Source organism: Siphateles boraxobius, unplaced genomic scaffold, assembly GCF_051911475.1.
Source record: "Siphateles boraxobius isolate OS27281-9 unplaced genomic scaffold, OSU_SipBor_1 21, whole genome shotgun sequence".
Classification (NCBI taxonomy): Eukaryota; Metazoa; Chordata; class Actinopteri; order Cypriniformes; family Leuciscidae; genus Siphateles; species Siphateles boraxobius.
The window spans coordinates 2,047,886-2,067,644 of NW_027508822.1; the positions used below are offsets into that span (position 1 = coordinate 2,047,886).

General features: G+C 44.5%; 2 protein-coding genes across 2 annotated transcripts in view; one reads left to right on the top strand and one right to left on the bottom strand.

Moving 5' to 3' along the window:
* LOC143746058 (uncharacterized) overlaps positions 1-15,539 on the bottom strand; it is a 211,342-nt gene extending 195,803 nt beyond the window's left edge. The window contains exon 1 of the mRNA XM_077237775.1: positions 15,478-15,539. Coding sequence (XP_077093890.1) covers positions 15,478-15,511 — 34 coding nt within the window. The 5' untranslated portion in view covers positions 15,512-15,539. The remainder of the gene's footprint in view (positions 1-15,477) is intronic.
* The window catches only part of LOC143746076 (uncharacterized), a 189,292-nt gene that overhangs the window by 55,779 nt on the left and 113,754 nt on the right, over positions 1-19,759 (top strand). The window lies entirely within an intron of this gene.

Below are 19,759 nucleotides of genomic sequence, written 5' to 3' on the forward strand. Positions count from 1 at the left end.
GTGCTTTACATAGAAGAAATTAAAATAATCAAAAGAAATAAGAATAATTAAAACAGTTTCGAATAAATTTGTTTTAAATACAGTACAAACAGTCAGATGCACAGTGCTCATTCAGTAAATGCACAGCTAAACAGAAGTGTTTTGAGTCTGGATTTGAATGTGACTACTGTAGGAGCACATCTGATCTCTTCTGGAACCTGGTCCAGCATAATAGCTAAAAGCAGACTCGCCATGCTTAGAGAGAACCCTTGGTATTTCTAGCTGATGTGATCCTAATGATCTGAGTAATAATTGGTTCCAGCTGCGGCTGGCATAGTGGCTACTGTAAAAGCAAATTCTCCTTGCTTTGAGTGAACCATTGGTATTTCTAGCTGATGTGATCCTAATGACCTGAGTGATCTGTTGGGTTTATTCAGTGAGCATATCTGCAATGTATTGATGTCCTATGCCATTTAATGATTTATATACCAGTAATAATACTTTAAAATCAATCCTAAATGTAACTGGGAGCCAGTGTAAAGACCTGAGGGCTGGTGTGATGTGGCCATGTGTTCTGGTTCTGCTCAGCGTTCTGTATGAGCTGCAACTGTCTTAATGTGAGTTCACACCAAACGCGAATTTAATTATTTGCACGAGTAGATTACATACAAAGTCAATGCAAAGACGCGAATTCGCACCGGGTGGCGCGAATGACGCGAATTGGGCGACGCGTTTGCCGCGAACGCTCGATAATCGCCTTAATCACGTCTTCGCATGAAGATCGCATGACGCTTAGTTGCGCAAGCCAATCAACGAAGAGCTCATTGATACGTCCGGGTACTATCACTCAGAGCCGTTCTGCTATCACTGTTAGCGACCCTAGCTAGCTAGCAGGTTATCAAACTGGGCACCCGTCATTCTCAAATACCGCAGGAAGTGGCTGTCATCCAGGCGCAGATCCTGGAGAAGACAGTGAAATTCACAGAGTTTAATGCGCCTCTGGATGGTGCTGTGAAGTGTGAACCCAGACACGTCGGCGTTTGGCTTTCCTCCGTTTTTGGGACTTCCACAACAAGTAGCCTACAGAGCAGCAATATCATTTATTTCAGACACAACGGAAAAATAAGGCAGAAAGAAATTGTGTTGTTGTTGATGACACACTCCTTTTCATGGGATGTTTTTTATTCGCGAGTGACGCGGACGCGCGAATGGATTCAAAATGTTCAAGCGTATGGCGAGCGAAGAGTGACATTTTCTAAGACTTCCCTGAAGAAGGAGAAGGAGCAATCTACCCTTCCGTCGCCGTAAGTCCGGGTCTATTTTTAAACGGGATTGATAGAGACGGCAGACGACAGTCCGGTGGCGATGTAACGATGACATCACAGTACGAACATATACCTTACGGCAGGGGTCATCAACTATATTTGTCCAAGGGCCAGAATTTTTCTCTCCAGACACTGTAAGGGCCAGATGCTCGTCGTATAAAATACAATTTGAATTGTATACTAATTAATATGTTATTATTTGATATAAATTCTCTGTTATTTATTAATTCTCTGTTATTAATCCAAATTTCTGTTATTTTTTACATATTAATTTACATATACTGCAGCAAGCCACCAGGGGGCGATAGCGATATTTTAATTAGGCTTCATATTTGTGAGGCTGTCACGCTGTCCATCACTGTCACATGCAGGTCGTAGTTTGTGGAGAATACTAGAAGAAAGGCCTTCTGAATATATTTGAATAAAAAAATGGCACTCTCAAAGAGCCTTAAGCGGAAAGTTGATTCAGAGAACCGTAGTTTTAATGAAGAATGGACTGATAAGTACGTATTCATAGTGCCTACTTTTAGAAATGCTGTACCTGTGTGCCTTATTTGCAACGAAACTGTCGCTGTCGCTAAAGAGTACAATCTGAGGCGTCACCACAACACAAAGCATGCAAGCTTCAAGGAGTCTTATCCTGAACAGTCAGAGGCTCGTCACAGAAAAGTTGCTGCTTTGAAATCTCAGTACTCCCATGCCAGCGGAATTATTGACGGAACTTCGACTGAGCAAGAGAGGGCAACAAGTGCGTCTCTGCAGGCTGCCTGGGTACTCTCCAGGCATAACAAGCCATTTACCGATGCTGAGGTTTTTAAGGAGTGCATGGTGGCTGTTCTGGAGGAACTTGCCACCGACAAATCTATGGACAGGATAATTGCATCTGTTAAGCAGATACCTCTGTCTGCTAAAACTGCTGTTCACCGTGTCCATGTTTTGGCAGAGGATGTCCAGCGACTTGTAATTGATGAGATCAAAGAAGCCAGATACCTATCGCTGGCCATTGATGAGTCCACCGACAATACTGACATTTCCCAAATGTGTGTTTTCGTCAGATATTTTGATGGCAAAGATTTCAAAGAGGAGCTGCTGGCCTTGATTCCACTGGAGGGCCTGACCACTGGCGCTATTATCTTTGGTAAGCTGGAGGAACTATTTCAAAAGCATGGACTGTCATTTGAAAAAGTCAACCTGGTTGTCACAGATGGTGCTCCTGCCATGATTGGCAGAAACAGGGGAGTAGTGAGCAGAATTAAGGCTGTCGAAGATTTGTTGTCGGGGAGGCTGCTACACTTTAGCACACTTAAAACAGTGGGTCACAGCAAAGTCACAGAGAACATGAAGACATTTATCACACAGCTGAGGGAAAATTTCTCTGCCAGATTTGATGACTTTACTATTTCCAGGGATGTCATTGGATTTGTGCGTGACCCGTTCGTTATCAACCCAGGTGGAGAATTCTCCGCTAATGTGAGGAAGGTGATGCCGCTGGATGAGGCAGCTATTCAAAGTGAACTGATTGACATCCAGGCCGCTGGTGACATGAAGGCAGCTCTACGTGGTGCTGAAAGCTTGAGCGCCTTTTGGGTGGCTTGTCCCCAAGAATATGACACGCTGAAGACATTGGCCATGTATGTGCTCACCATGTTCGGATCAACATACACCTGTGAAGCTGCGTTCTCAAAAATGAACTCTATAAAAACGCATGAGAGGAACCGACTGTCAAACCAGTCTTTGGAGGACTGCTTGCGCATAAGCCTGACAGCTGTCAAGCCCGATGTCAAAAAGATGGTGTCGGAGGGGAAATGTAACTTCTCCCATTAAGCAAATGTAAGTATTTTAGTCTGAGATTTTCTCGGTTTTACTTTTGTGGTTATTTGTTGGATCACAGGCTACTTTAATTGTATGTAAATAGTAACATTTCTAATAACTGAGGCCTGTCGCTTTTATTTGTCATTAGAACTATTTGCTGATGTGCAAGGCTTGCAATTGCATGTTCTTCTCTGTTATTGTCAGGTTGAGTGCAGGAGGCCGAAGATGAGGAAACGGGAAACTGCAGTGTAGTTAATTTATTTACTAAATCCACTTTCAAAGAAAACATACAGGCACATGGGAATATACTCCAGGACTTCAGAATCAGGACACACAACCATACGTAGACGACGACCAACAAACACTGAGGGAAAACACAAGGCTTAAATGAACAGGGACTAATGGGAAGATAAACTGAACACAGGTGAAGGGAATAGCTAATTAGACAAGAGCGGGAAAACTAACAGCACTGAACTAAAATCACAAAGACAGGGGGAAACAATCTCAAAACTGAACTAAAACACATTGAATGGTGACAGTACCTCCCCCCTCCCCGAAGGCGCGTCCTCGCGCCGTATAACATCCAAAGGGGTGGGAGGGTGGGCGCCCTTGAGGCTGACGAGGGCATGGTGGTGCAGGGACGGGAAGCCTCCAGGGCGGAGCTGGTAGCTCGGGGAACCGGGGTGGAACAGGCTGTGGGCGTGGCCAGGGCGGAGCAGGCTGTGGGCGTGGCCAGGGCAGAGCAGGCTGTGGGCGTGGCCAGGGCAGAGCTGTCGGACCCTCGGGCGTCCAGGGCGGAGCTGTCGGACCCTCGGGCGTCCAGGGCGGAGCTGTCGGACCCTCGGGCGTCCAGGGCGGAGCTGTCGGATCCTCGGGCGTCCAGGGCGGAGCTGTGGGACCCTCGGGCGTCCAGGGCGGAGCTGTGGGACCCTCGGGCGTCCAGGGCGGAGCTGTGGGACCCTCGGGTGGCCATGGTGGTGAGGACCCTTCGGGCGGCCATGGCGTTGAGGACCCTTCGGGCGGCCATGGCGGTGAGGACCCTTCGGGCGACCATGGCGGTGAGGACCCTTCGGGTGGCCATGGCGGTGAGGACCCTTCGGGTGGGCGCCCCCCCAAAATTTTAATGGGGAAATTGACAGGAAAGGGGGGATCCGGCAGCAAAGAGGGTCTTGGGCTGGGCAGGACCAGCGGAGGATCAGTGGGCTCTGGTGCAGGATCAGTGGGCTCTGGTGCAGGATCAGTGGGCTCTGGTGCAGGATCAGTGGGCTCTGGTGCAGGATCAGTGGGCTCTGGTGCAGGATCAGTGGGCTCTGGTGCAGGATCAGTGGGCTCTGGCGCAGGATCAGCGGGCTCTGGCGCAGGATCAGCGGGCTCTGGCGCAGGATCAGCGGGCTCTGGCGCAGGATCAGCGGGCTCTGGCGCAGGATCAGCGGGCTCTGGCGCAGGCTGGCGCAGGATCAGCGGGCTCTGGCGCAGGATCAGCGGGCTCTGGCGCAGGATCAGCGGGCTCTGGCGCAGGATCAGCGGGCTCTGGCGCAGGATCAGCGGGCTCTGGCGCAGGATCAGCGGGCTCTGGCGCAGGCTCTTGCTCGAAGACTGGCTCTGGTTCTTGCTCGAAGACTGGCTCTGGCTCTTGATCGAAGACTGGCTCTGGCTCTTGATCGAAGACTGGCTCTGGCTCTTGATCGAAGACTGGCTCTGGCTCTTGCTCGAAGACTGGCTCTGGCTCTTGCTCGAAGACTGGCTCTGGTTCTTGCTCGAAGACTGGCTCTGGCTCTTGATCGAAGACTGGCTCTGGCTCTTGATCGAAGACTGGCTCTGGCTCTTGATCGAAGACTGGCTCTGGCTCTTGCTCGAAGACTGGCTCTGGCTCTTGCTCGAAGACTGGCACATCATGGGACTCGGAACTGGACGGGGCTGGCACATCATGGGACTCGGAACTGGACGGGGCCGGCACATCATGGGACTCGGAACTGGACGGGGCCGGCACATCATGGGACTCGGAACTGGACGGGGCCAGCACATCATGGGACTCGGAACTGGACGGGGCCAGCACATCATGGGACTCGGAACTGGACGGGGCCAGCACATCATGGGACTCGGAACTGGACGGGGCCAGCACATCACGGGACTCGGAACTGGATTCATGGGCCATCGTTGATGTATGTGTTGCCCACACACACAGAATAGCCGTAGACACTACTATCAGTGCTGTGTCTTCATGAGCTGGCTCAAGTGCGGCGTGCTCAGGCTCTGGTGGGCAGGCGATGGGCTCAGGCTCTGGTGGGCAGGCGATGGGCTCAGGCTCTGGTGGGCAGGCGATGGGCTCAGGCTCTGGTGGGCAGGCGATGGGCTCAGGCTCTGGTGGGCAGGCGATGGGCTCAGGCTCTGGTGGGCAGGCGATGGGCTCAGGCTCTGGTGGGCAGGCGATGGGCTCAGGCTCTGGTGGGCAGGCCGGACTTGGAATTTGTTGGAGTGGGAGATCTTCCACGAGGTATGTGGATCCACACGCCCACAGTGTGTGATCCACAAACTCCAAAAAGGACATATTGAGGTCCTTCACCAGAATTATCTGGGCTAGCGGGTCCTTCAGACCACCCCAGAAACTCCGTTTCAGTTCCTCTTCATCCTGAGTAACATCCTCATACAACTCTAGGTACCGCCCCGCATACTCTTCTAGAGAGCGTTCACATTGGAAGAGGATTGGGGTTTCAAAGGGGCTCACCTCCTTGTTTTTCCTTCTTCGACCCATATTCAGTTTTTATAGGTTGGTCGTTCTGTCAGGTTGAGTGCAGGAGGCCGAAGATGAGGAAACGGGAAACTGCAGTGTAGTTAATTTATTTACTAAATCCACTTTCAAAGAAAACATACAGGCACATGGGAATATACTCCAGGACTTCAGAATCAGGACACACAACCATACGTAGACGACGACCAACAAACACTGAGGGAAAACACAAGGCTTAAATGAACAGGGACTAATGGGAAGATAAACTGAACACAGGTGAAGGGAATAGCTAATTAGACAAGAGCGGGAAAACTAACAGCACTGAACTAAAATCACAAAGACAGGGGGAAACAATCTCAAAACTGAACTAAAACACATTGAATGGTGACAGTTATGTTGATGGTTGTTATTGAGACACCGCAATTGTGCGCAAATCCCAGGCGAGGAAAATTTTGACATTTGTGAAAAAATGAGCACGTGAAACAATAAAAGATGTTCAATGAGAGCAATGCGTTTATCGTCATTCTTGATTAGGCTATGGCACAAGCTTTTCAGAAGGCGTTTTTTTTTCTTCATTAGAATTAAAAATAAATAAATATGGAAACATACTTTTTCCTCCTACAATGCTATTCCTGAATTCAGTATTATTCTGGGGGCCGGATGGAAATCTCTGGCGGGCCGGATTTGGCCCGCGGCCCGCCAGTTGACGTTGCATGCCTTACGGCGACGTGGCGATGGCGTATGTAAGAAATGCATAAAAAAATCAGACGTCTGAACCGGTCTGAACTAGGCACCGGTACACTAGGCCTGATACACACGTCGTCCCTCTGTTCGTCGCATCATAAGACGCCTGATACACACGTCGTCCCTCTGCACGCCGCATCATAAGACGCCTGATACACACGTCGTCCCCTCTGTACGTCGCATCAAGACGCCTGATACAAACGTCGTCCCTCTGTGCGCCGCATCATAAGACGCCTGATACAAACGTCGTCCCTCTGTGCGCCGCATCATAAGACGCCTGATACACACGTCGTCCCTCTGTACGCCGCATCATAAGACGCCTGATACACACGTCGTCCCTCTGTACGCCGCATCATAAGACGCCTGATACACACGTCGTCCCTCTGTACGCCGCATCATAAGACGCCTGATACACACGTCGTCCCTCTGTACGTCGCATCATAAGACGCCTGATACACACGTCGTCCCTCTGTAAGTCGCATCATATCTGTTATTTTGGTACTATGTCGTTATTTCGACATAATATGTCGTTATTCAACATATTTATGTTGTTATTATTATGTTAATAGTTATTCGACATGTCGTTGTTCGACAATATATTTTATTCCTACATAGGCTATTCGACATATTCAACACTTATTATGCCGAAATAACAGATATTATGTCAAATAACGACTTATTACGACACAATATCTCGTTATTTCGACATAACAAGGAGACATTCTATGCATAAAGCCTTATAATAGTTTTCTATGGGAAGAAAATGCTTAACGTTTAATTAAACGCGTTACGTTCATATTCTGGGCTCATATGTTTTTTTTTTAATATATAATAGCCTAGGCTACTATAATTATTATGATTTTACTATCATAATGATTAATAAATGCACGCACAATTATCCGTGAACTTGATAAATGTTGCAGATATGTTTTACTATTCACAAACAAATGCTTTTCAACTCTGCTTTTGCAATTCAGAATTAAATGAATGTGCAGCCATTTGTACAAATAGAGAGTCTGTATGCCTTTACGTGTTGTAGCCATTAAATACACGCATTTAGTTTCATATTTGTTAAAATATTATAATGTTATTTTTTTCCACCATCTATGTTATTATGAAAAGTGAACAGCATGAGTAAGATAGATTTGAAATATATTGGGAGACATTATTTTTAGCACTTCATTAAGTTTTGTAGAAAGCCTAGTGAATTTCGTTATGTATAAATTGTATCTTAATTTTAATATTTTTTTCCATCAACCAATTGCCAGTATTTAATAAATAAGAAGCAAATATAGCAGACAATAATCATGGAGGCGCCGGTGCGGTCACTTGCATTGCACGTAAACTGGTGCGCATCTCAATATAAATTCACTGAAACTAAGCTTATATTTCTCATGTGTGTGAGGCTCTGATTATGTAATCCTTCGTGAGTTTCTCTCTATATAGGCGAGCGACTATGGAGATGGCGATCGTCAACTTCATCTTTGCAGCCGACACTGACTTATTAATAAAAAAAATAGGCCTAATGAACTCGTGTCACCGGATTTACAAATGCACATCTTGTATAATATGCACACATAATCAGAATCAGAATCAGAATCAGAAAGAGCTTTATTGCCAAGTGTGCTTGCACACACAAGGAATTTGTTTTGGTGCTGAGGCTTCCAGTGGACTATACAAATACAACAAGAAACATGAAACATAATACTACAAATTATAAGAATAAAGAATAAAAATATAAATATAAATATATGAGGATAAAAAGTATCACAGTTAGGTTTAGTCAGAATAGACATTTTCAGATTTACAGATTATGAACATATTTACAGTATTTTGAATAGTATGAATAAATATAATATAAATATCATCTGAATTTTAAAGATATTGCACTAAACAGTGGGAGTATTGCACTTACAGGCCTATGCCTTGGGAGATATGTTAACTGTTCAGAAGGGAAATGGCCTGTGGGAAGAAACTGTTCCTGTGCCGAGATGTTCTTGTGGCCAATGATCTGAGTCTCCGTCTTGACGGTAACAGTTCAAACAGGTGGTGTCCAGGGTGAGTGGAGTCTGTGGTGATTTTACCTGCTCTCTTCCTCACTCTGGAAGAGTACAGGTCCTGGAGGTTTGGCAGGGGGGCACCAATGATCCTCTCCGCAGTCCGGACTGTCCGTTGTAGTCTCCTGATGTCTGATTTGGTAGCTGAACCAAACCAGACAGTGATGGAAGTGCATAAGACAGACTCGATGATGGCTGTGTAGAACTGAATCAGCAGCTCCTGTGGCAAGTTGAACTTCCTCAGCTGGCGAAGGAAGTACAGTCTCTGCTGGGCTTTTTTTACAATGGAGTCAATGTGATTGTCCCACTTCAGATCCTGAGAGATGGTAGTGCCCAGGAACCTGAATGACTCCACTGCTTCCACAGTGCTGTTCATGATGGTGAGTTCAACATAGGCTATTATGTCGAAATAATGAGATATTATGTTGAACTAACATTATTTATAAAATAAATATTTAATAATATTTGATTGAATGCTGAATGTTGTGCTTGTTCAAATAAATACAATTAAAATTTTAATTGTGATAATTAAAATAATTGAATATTAAATGGCCAAGTTTTGTGATGGTGCAGTGGATAAGACACATGCCTTTGGTGTGAGAGACCCGGGTTCGAATCCACTACGAGACACCAATGTGTCCCTGAGCAAGACACTTAACCCCTAGTTGCTCCAGAGGAGTGCGACCTCTGACATATAGCAATTGTAAGTCGCTTTGGATAAAAGCGTCAGCTAAATGAATAAATGTAAATATATATATATATACATACATATTGTGAATAAAGACTGTCTTATATTTTGTCATTGTTGATTTCTTGAAAATAATCGGCTATTAAGATACTTGTCACCTTCTCCTGAAAACAATATTGTGAATAGTTTCATGTTGTGTATTCGCCCATATGGTCAACTGTGTTAATTAAAATTCTTACCACCATCAAAAGTAAAAACTCAGAATGACACATTCCAGAACATTATGTTTATAGATTATAATTAATGAATTTATCTGTTCAACTTTAAATTTGTTGTTAATAAAATAAATGTATAAATAACATTTTGTGTAAATAACATAAAATTGTGACTTTGATGTTTTTAAAATATATTTTTATTATGTTTGTAAACAATTCAGAGATGACATTAATGATGTACACAACTTTGTATACAACACACAATTTGTATCAATTATATATTCAATGTCATCAGAACACAAGAAAATAAAAGAAAAAAGTTAACAATGATTGATAAGAAAGATAACTAAAGGAAAGCTAGGGAAAACACAAGGGTGAGATAGGCCTATTCATTTATTGTGGTGGCAATGTAGTTTTTTTTTTTTAATGAATGCAAACACTGACTACAACAAAATGGCTGATGGCAACATAGTAGTTCAATGAAGTTGCATTTGTGGTGCAAGTACTTCTCAGCGACGTTGGAGTCACACGTTAGTTTCAAGCGTCTATGGTGTGACGACGTTGGAGTCACAAGTTACGGTACTGATCCACTTTTGCGACACGACTGAAGCGTGGTGTCGCACGCCTCTCCACATTTGTAAGTTGATGGGCGTTCCTGGCTAAGACCCAGCGGCCAGTCTAGAACAAAGGCCCCTCGAGAGACTACTTCTATTGGATAGACGCTTCGCGTTTGACGGATTAATTTGCATAAAGCTGGGCATCGGCCAGCTTTTGGACGCGCCGCCTTCCCGGGATGCTTTGCGGGGCGTTAAAGTCGCATGACGTCACCCATTGGAATAAAGCGGAGCGCGGCGAGGCTGAAGTGTCGCACGGACAAGTGGATCAGTAGCCTTAGTTTCATATGGTGATGTGACGACGTTGGAGTCACACGTTAGTTTCATATGGTGATGCGACGACGTTGGAGTCACGCGTTAGTTTCACGCGTCTGTGGTGCGACAATGTTGGAGTCACACGTTAGTTTCACGCGTCTGTGGTGCGACGATGTTGGAGTCACACGTTAGTTTCACTTGTCTATGGTGCGACGATGTTGGAGTCACACGTTAGTTTCACGCGTCTGTGGTGCGACGATGTTGGAGTCACACGTTAGTTTCACACGTCTGTGGTGCGATGGTGTTGGAGTCACACGTTAGTTTCACGCGTCTAAGGTGCGACGATGTTGGAGTCACACGTTAGTTTCACGCGACTATGGTGCGACGATGTTGGAGTCACACGTTAGTTTCACGCGTCTATGGTGCGACGATGTTGGAGTCACACGTTAGTTTCACGCGTCTATGGTGCATCGATGTTGGAGTCACACGTTAGTTTCACGCGACTATGGTGCGACGATGTTGGAGTCACACGTTAGTTTCACGCGTCTTTGGTGCGACGATGTTGGAGTCACACGTTAGTTTCACGCGTCTGTGGTGCGACGTTGGAGTCACACGTTAGTTTCACTTGTCTATGGTGCGACGATGTTGGAGTCACACGTTAGTTTCACGCGTCTGTGCTGCGACGATGTTGGAGTCACACGTTAGTTTCACGCGTCTGTGGTGCGACGATGTTGGAGTCACACGTTAGTTTCACGCGTCTATGGTGCGTCGATGTTGGAGTCACACGTTAGTTTCACGCGTCTGTGGTGCGACGATGTTGGAGTCACACGTTAGTTTCACGCGTCTGTGGTGCGACGATGTTGGAGTCACACGTTAGTTTCACGCATCTATGGTGCGACGATGTTGGAGTCACACGTTAGTTTCACGCGTCTATGGTGCGACGATGTTGGAGTCACACGTTAGTTTCACACGTCTGTGGTGCGACGTTGGAGTCACACGTTAGTTTCACGCGTCTGTGGTGCGACGAGGTTGGAGTCACACGTTAGTTTCATGCGTCTATGGTGCGACGATGTTGGAGTCACACGTTAGTTTCACGCGTCTGTAGTGCGACGTTGGAGTCACACGTTAGTTTCACGCCTCTGTGGTGCGACGTTGGAGTCACACGTTAGTTTCACGCGTCTGTGGTGCGACGATGTTGGAGTCACACGTTAGTTTCACGCGTCTATGGTGCGACGATGTTGGAGTCACATGTTAGTTTCACACGTCTGTGTTGCGACGTTGGAGTCACACGTTAGTTTCACGCGTCTATGGTGCGACGATGTTGGAGTCACACGTTAGTTTCACGCGTCTGTAGTGCGACGTTGGAGTCACACGTTAGTTTCACGCGTCTGTGGTGCGACGTTGGAGTCACACGTTAGTTTCACGCGTCTGTGGTGCGACGATGTTGGAGTCACACGTTAGTTTCACGCGTCTATGGTGCGACGATGTTGGAGTCACACGTTAGTTTCACACGTCTGTGTTGCGACGTTGGAGTCACACGTTAGTTTCACGCGTCTATGGTGCGACGATGTTGGAGTCACACGTTAGTTTCACGCGTCTGTGGTGCGACGTTGGAGTCACACGTTAGTTTCACGCGTCTGTGGTGCGACGATGTTGGAGTCACACGTTAGTTTCACGCGTCTGTAGTGCGACGTTGGAGTCACACGTTAGTTTCACGCGTCTGTGGTGCGACGTTGGAGTCACACGTTAGTTTCACGCGTCTGTGGTGCGACGATGTTGGAGTCACACGTTAGTTTCATGCGTCTATGGTGCGACGATGTTGGAGTCACACGTTAGTTTCACGCGTCTGTAGTGCGACGTTGGAGTCACACGTTAGTTTCACGCGTCTGTGGTGCGACGTTGGAGTCACACGTTAGTTTCACGCGTCTGTGGTGCGACGATGTTGGAGTCACACGTTAGTTTCACGCGTCTATGGTGCGACGATGTTGGAGTCACACGTTAGTTTCACACGTCTGTGTTGCGACGTTGGAGTCACACGTTAGTTTCACGCGTCTGTGGTGCGACGTTGGAGTCACACGTTAGTTTCACGCGTCTGTGGTGCGACGATGTTGGAGTCACACGTTAGTTTCACGCGTCTGTAGTGCGACGTTGGAGTCACACGTTAGTTTCACGCCTCTGTGGTGCGACGTTGGAGTCACACGTTAGTTTCACGCGTCTGTGGTGCGACGATGTTGGAGTCACACGTTAGTTTCACGCGTCTATGGTGCGACGATGTTGGAGTCACATGTTAGTTTCACACGTCTGTGTTGCGACGTTGGAGTCACAAGTTAGTTTCACGCGTCTATGGTGCGACGATGTTGGAGTCACACGTTAGTTTCACGCGTCTGTAGTGCGACGTTGGAGTCACACGTTAGTTTCACGCGTCTGTGGTGCGACGTTGGAGTCACACGTTAGTTTCACGCGTCTGTGGTGCGACGATGTTGGAGTCACACGTTAGTTTCACGCGTCTATGGTGCGACGATGTTGGAGTCACACGTTAGTTTCACACGTCTGTGTTGCGACGTTGGAGTCACACGTTAGTTTCACGCGTCTATGGTGCAACGATGTTGGAGTCACACGTTAGTTTCACGCGTCTGTGGTGCGACGTTGGAGTCACACGTTAGTTTCACGCGTCTGTGGTGCGACGATGTTGGAGTCACACGTTAGTTTCACGCGTCTGTAGTGCGACGTTGGAGTCACACGTTAGTTTCACGCGTCTGTGGTGCGACGTTGGAGTCACACGTTAGTTTCACGCGTCTGTGGTGCGACGATGTTGGAGTCACACGTTAGTTTCATGCGTCTATGGTGCGACGATGTTGGAGTCACACGTTAGTTTCACGCGTCTGTAGTGCGACGTTGGAGTCACACGTTAGTTTCACGCGTCTGTGGTGCGACGTTGGAGTCACACGTTAGTTTCACGCGTCTGTGGTGCGACGATGTTGGAGTCACACGTTAGTTTCACGCGTCTATGGTGCGACGATGTTGGAGTCACACGTTAGTTTCACACGTCTGTGTTGCGACGTTGGAGTCACACGTTAGTTTCACGCGTCTGTGGTGCGACGTTGGAGTCACACGTTAGTTTCACGCGTCTGTGGTGCGACGATGTTGGAGTCACACGTTAGTTTCACGCGTCTATGGTGCGACGATGTTGGAGTCACACGTTAGTTTCACACGTCTGTGGTGCGACGTTGGAGTCACACGTTAGTTTCACGCGTCTATGGTGCGACGATGTTGGAGTCACACGTTAGTTTCACACGTCTGTGGTGCGACGTTGGAGTCACACGTTAGTTTCACGCGTCTATGGTGCGACGATGTTGGAGTCACACGTTAGTTTCACACGTCTGTGGTGCGACGTTGGAGTCACACGTTAGTTTCACGCGTCTGTGGTGCGACGATGTTGGAGTCACACGTTAGTTTCATGCGTCTATGGTGCGACGATGTTGGAGTCACACGTTATTTCACGCGTCTGTGATGCGACGTTGGAGTCACTCGTTAGTTTCACGCGTCTGTGGTGCGACGTTGGAGTCACACGTTAGTTTCACGCGTCTGTGGTGCGACGATGTTGGAGTCACACGTTAGTTTCACACGTCTGTGTTGCGACGTTGGAGTCATACGTTAGTTTCACGCGTCTATGGTCCGACGTACCCCTTCTCTCACGTAAAAGTACACGACTGTCACCTTCGGTAGATTATCCATGGCACTATACACTATACAAGCGTTGAACTAGACGCAATAGACGCGAATTTGACGCTCTATTCGCGTTTGGTGTGAACGCAGCATTATGGTGTTTTTAGGAAGGCCAGTGAGGAGTCCATTACAATAATCCACCCTGCTGGTGATGAAAGCATGGACAAGTTTCTCTAAGTCTTGACTTGAAACAAAGCATCTAATTCTTGCAATAATTTTCAGGCGACAGTATGCTGATTTAGTAATTGCTTTGACATGACTACTGAAACTAAGGTCTGACTCTAGAGACACACCAAGATTCATGACTTGATTTTTAGTTGTTTGACCCCTAGACTGAAGGTATGCATTAAACTTGAGAACTTCATCTTTGTTTCCAAACGCAATGATTCAGTTTTGTCTTTGTTTAACTGAAGAAAGTTTTGGCACATCCAACTGTTGACTTCACATACTTAACATACACACTCTGGAGACATGTGAAAAGGGCATTATACCACCCCTTTAAACAGGAGAATGTGAAGTTTCAATCGAGCTAATTTAAAGTAACAATTTTACATTATTTTGTATTAGAATGGATTAATTTACCAGATTTAAGAAAAACGGCAGCAAATTTCTTAGTGATTTTTTTTTACTCAACTCAAACAAATCCTCCTGAAGTTTAGATTTTTTCCTTTAAAAAGTTGTACTCGGGATATTCTAGATTTACATTTGTAACATTCACTAAGCAAGTTATAGACATTTATTACAACATTATTATAGGCGATTTTCAGTGAAAAGCTGGTGTTTTTTATTTACTGACAATGTAGATGTGTCCAAAACAGTTCAGGAAGTAAAATAAATAGAAACATTGTAATAGAACACTGAAGCAAAAGTGACTTTTATATATATATGTGTGTGTGTGTGTGTGTATATATATGATTTATACTTCCTGATCAGAACTTGATGACAATCACATTAACTACAGAGCATCTGAATGTTCAAATGCAAACAGAAAACAGTGAATCTCCTCTTTATGGGGCTTTTTAAAACATACAGATTGGATTAGCAGTTCAAAAGTTATTAAACATTTTAGAACAACAGTTACTTTTAGCCGCCGGCTGCTGTATAGGTCTTTAAGGGATAAAATAGCTAAAATTATATTTTGTTTGACCGGATGTTGACAATCAATATGAACATTTCTTAAACCTCCCTCCACTGACCAATTGTTTGAAAACCAAAAATGAAACTTTTGCAGCCATTTCATAGTGTAACTGTTTATCTAAAAGTGATGAAGTGCTTGAATGCGTCTAACATGAATGTTCTTCAGCATCATAAATGAATGAAGAATAAACACCAACCTCTTTGTTGTTCAGGATCTTCAGTGTGTTTCATTCTGCAGGTTCTGGATCACTCGTGTTCTCACTGTCCTCTTTAATAAACTCAGTCTTTACAGATTTCAGCTCTCCCTGATGCTCTGATGCTCGCCTTCACTTGTAGCTGATGGGAATATACAGCTATTATTGGAGAATTGCTGTGGAAGGGGCTTCAATGACCATGTGGCTGATGTTGGAGGGGCTTCAATGACCATGTGGCTGATGTTGGAGGGGCTTCAATGACCATGTGGCTGATGTTGGAGGGGCTTCAATGACCATGTGACTGATGTGGGAGGAGCTTCATTGACATGCCCAAAACTGATCTGTCCAAAATAAAAAATATATTTTGTTTGTTTTGGGGCCATTCCACTGAATGGGTGATATTTGCTTGCTGTAACTCTTCAAAATTAAACTTTATTTTTGTATCTTTTTTCAACACTTTTTTCAACACAATCTAATACTACACATATTTAACTATTAAAAATGTGTATTGGTCAATCTCAGGCAACTTTATTTAATTTTTTACAAGGTTTCTAAGCAGAAGATAGACTCATGTTTTCTCAGTCCTGTTACCGAAACTCATGTGCCAAATTCCTTTGTTTCCCCCACAAGAAAGTGTTTATTTTAAAGAAATTGCTGGTTATATGTTCAAATAATTGATATTTGTGGGGGAAAAAAAGCACTATATATTAAGGCAAGGTTTGTTTTAACAAAAAACACAAAGCCATTTTTTTTTTTCATTTTAAAGAAGACAGAAGCCTCAAGTTTGCGTTTTTTAAAATATAATTTAATTTATCAAACAATTGTATAAATGCAAAATTCCCAGTGTTAAATGAACTCTCCTGGTGTACATATGGGTCCAGGTGGATCCATATGTACACCGGGAGAGTTCATTTAACACTGGGGATTTTGCTGATGGACCAAACAAAACTGATAAAAAAAAACAGTGGTTTAACATTTTAAAAATAATAATAATAATAATAATAATAATAATAATAATAATAATAATAATAATAATAATAATAATAATAATAATAATAATTAGTAACATGAATGAACACTTGGTAACAGGATTGAACATTGTGTCTCATGAAAAAAATAAATACATTTAAAGCATTGAATGGATACAAAGTCACACAACAATGCAAAAAAATAAGATTTCTGAAGAATTTTATATTTCATGGTAAAGTTTAGAGATAAAGAGTGGGGACACGCAGAAAATGCAATTTTTTTGTGTTCTAAGTATTTTTATTATTATTTTTTATTATACATTTTAAATTTCTAGTTCGCTTAATGTGCAGGACATTTTGCTTAATAATAAAATGTACTTTAGAGTTAATTTTCATGCATATTTATGCATATAATGTCCCGGGGACAGAAATGTCACCCTGTCGGTGGAATGGCTCTTTTATACTTATTGATAACAGAATATAAATATTGTAATAAAATTATTCCAAATATAAATAATAGTAAGAAAAATAATTCAATGCATAAAGACAGAAATAAATGTACATATAGTAGCCAACAAATACCCCAGTCTGCTGACACCAATGAAATTAGCTTTAAGTGTAAATTTACAGGAGATCTGAAGACATCCGCATAATAAATGAGGTGAAAACAGGAACTATTGTCATGAAATAAAGAGTGTTTTCAGCAGATCTGTTAATATTGATGATCCTCAGACTATCAACACTCATTCAACAAGACATTCAGGATCATCAGCAGATCATCTCACTTTATTCTGAGTGTTTGCTGTTAGAAACACATTATTTGAGTCAGAATACATGATAAAAGCAATACAGCTTGTTTCAAAGTATATATATTTCAAATAAGTATATATATATATATATATATATATATATATATATATATATATATTTGTAATGTAAAGTGTAAAGACAATGTAAAGTGTAAAGACAATGTAAAGCAAGGCAAATGTAAAGACACTTTTTTTCACACCAAAAGTGAAATAATAAGCCTGAGGCTGAAGGAAATGCAGATTTACTCCTGTACAGTAGAGGACGCCGCTCAAACAAACCTTTTTGCAGCTGGATAACAGAAGAATAGGATGCAGAAGAAGAAAGTTTAATACTTATGTGGCAACCAGAGCAATTACAAAAAAGTCCATGTAATGACTACGCCACCTGGGAACTCAACCCAGGAATACCAACCCAATAAATAGGCTGCACAGAAGAGACGTGGATGAAAAAATAACTTTTATTAAACAACTAAAATATAATAAATAATTCAAAACACAGACACTACGAGAAAAATATGTTCAATGTACTAAAAGAATAGTACAGCGCTTACTAGCACACATTTTACTTATTAATGCAAAAGAAATACACTTAAATAAATCACAAGGGCAGCACTCAAAAGTAACAAAAATAAATCAGACAACAGGACTGAGTGTGGCCAGCAGGGGGAGACTCGATGGGCACCACAACACTCAAATAAGTAGCACCCCCCCTTCACAAACACACCGGTGCACATACACATCACATCACAAGATAATCCACGAGTCATTTCCTGCCCCTTTGCTTTTGGACATTCAACTCCTAACGGAAATAAAGGACAGAACCGCATACATAGAATTCTTGAAGGTGCAGTGTGTAATTTTTAACGGCATCTAGTGGTGAGGTTACAATATGTCGACCTTCATAGAAGGGGGTGCCCGCGGTTATGTAGATATAAATGACTCATTCAAAGGTAATAAAAACATAACGGTTCATTAAGTAAGGTCTTTATACACCACTGAAAACATAGTTATGGCTCTTATATTGCATTTCTGTCAATAGATCCTCAGAAATAAAACACATTGCACCTTTAAATACACAGAAGCTCTACCCCAAAATAACAAACACAGAAATATAATTTTAAGATGTCACCAAAAATATACCAGAAATTAGCTAAACTTCAACAAAAGAAATCCTAATAAAAATTTGAAAGAAAAATGCAATTACAAAAGAAAACAGCAAAAACAAAACAATCCCCTTGTAAATATGCACGCGCAGACACACATACACACTACAATAGCAGGGCAGCGATCTTCCTCCAGTCAACCTGCATGTAATAACACTAACAGTTCCCTTTCGTTGTCACTCGAGTTACGTCGGATGGCGACAAATGGGGTTTCGCTTAGAACACCTATCGACTTCGAGTATACAAAACGAGCCAATGGCAAAGAAATGCCATGGGTCTGCGGAATTTGCATGACGTAACTCCGCCCCACCTTGTGGGTATAAAAGGAGGACGCCGGCAACATGCAGATATGTTTTCACTTCGGAGCCAAGAGTATTTCTTCACTCCACAGTCATTTCTGACTTCGCTCTACGAGACGAGCCACTCTCTCCGGTGTAGGTGTGACGGCGATCTGCAGCGAGTTCACAGTGCCTGCTGATCTGTGCAGTGATCTGCCAGTGTGTGTGTGTCTCCCTGCACGCTTCAACATCGCAGAGTTTTTTTCTCCTCTCACAAAAGAGCTCGCACGCGGCATGTCTTTTTAAAGACGGCTCGCCCGTGCATTTCTGGTTGCAGCAGACTGGTATTGGACTCTGATGGGCACGAGCGCTGTCTAGTGTGTTTGGGTATTGATCATGCTAGAGCAGCGCTCGTAGATGATTCCTCTTCTCTCTGTGGGAACATGACCATCGTGTCATTTAGGTCGAAACTCTGTGAACTCGCAAGAGTGAGAGTCCCCTCATCCACCCCCCGATCTTCAGCTGGTGGCCAGGGTGACCTGAGGGTGACGGTCTGGAACAAGGCGCCGACTCTGTGTCCGCGAGCCCAGCCCCCCTCTTCAATGACGGTGCCCGCTACCGAAAAGGTGATTTCCATGAGTCTACCCTCGGGTGGCCCGTGTGTTTCATTTTAAGCTACAGAGGATGATGCTATGTCTGTAGCAGCATCACAAGGTGGGCTTGATTCTTCTGGAAGTGACGACTCGTCACAGCTGCCACCTTCCGGTGTGCATACGGCTGTGCCTGAGTCCGATCCGGAGATGACGGCCATGCTTTCCCGGGCAGCCACGAGTATCGGACTCGAGTGGAGGCCTCCACCTTGTCCTGAGCGCTCGCGGCTGGATGATTGGTTTTTGGATAAGCCGCCGACCACGTCCACGGCAAACCCCAATACCTTTCTTCCCCGACGTGCATGATGAGATCTCGAAGTCCTGGAAGACCCCCTTGTCTTTTTGGGACCTCTCCTTTGGGGCAATCCTAAGCACCCGTCAGAAGCCTGTGGTTTTTTCGTCTACACTAAACTGTGG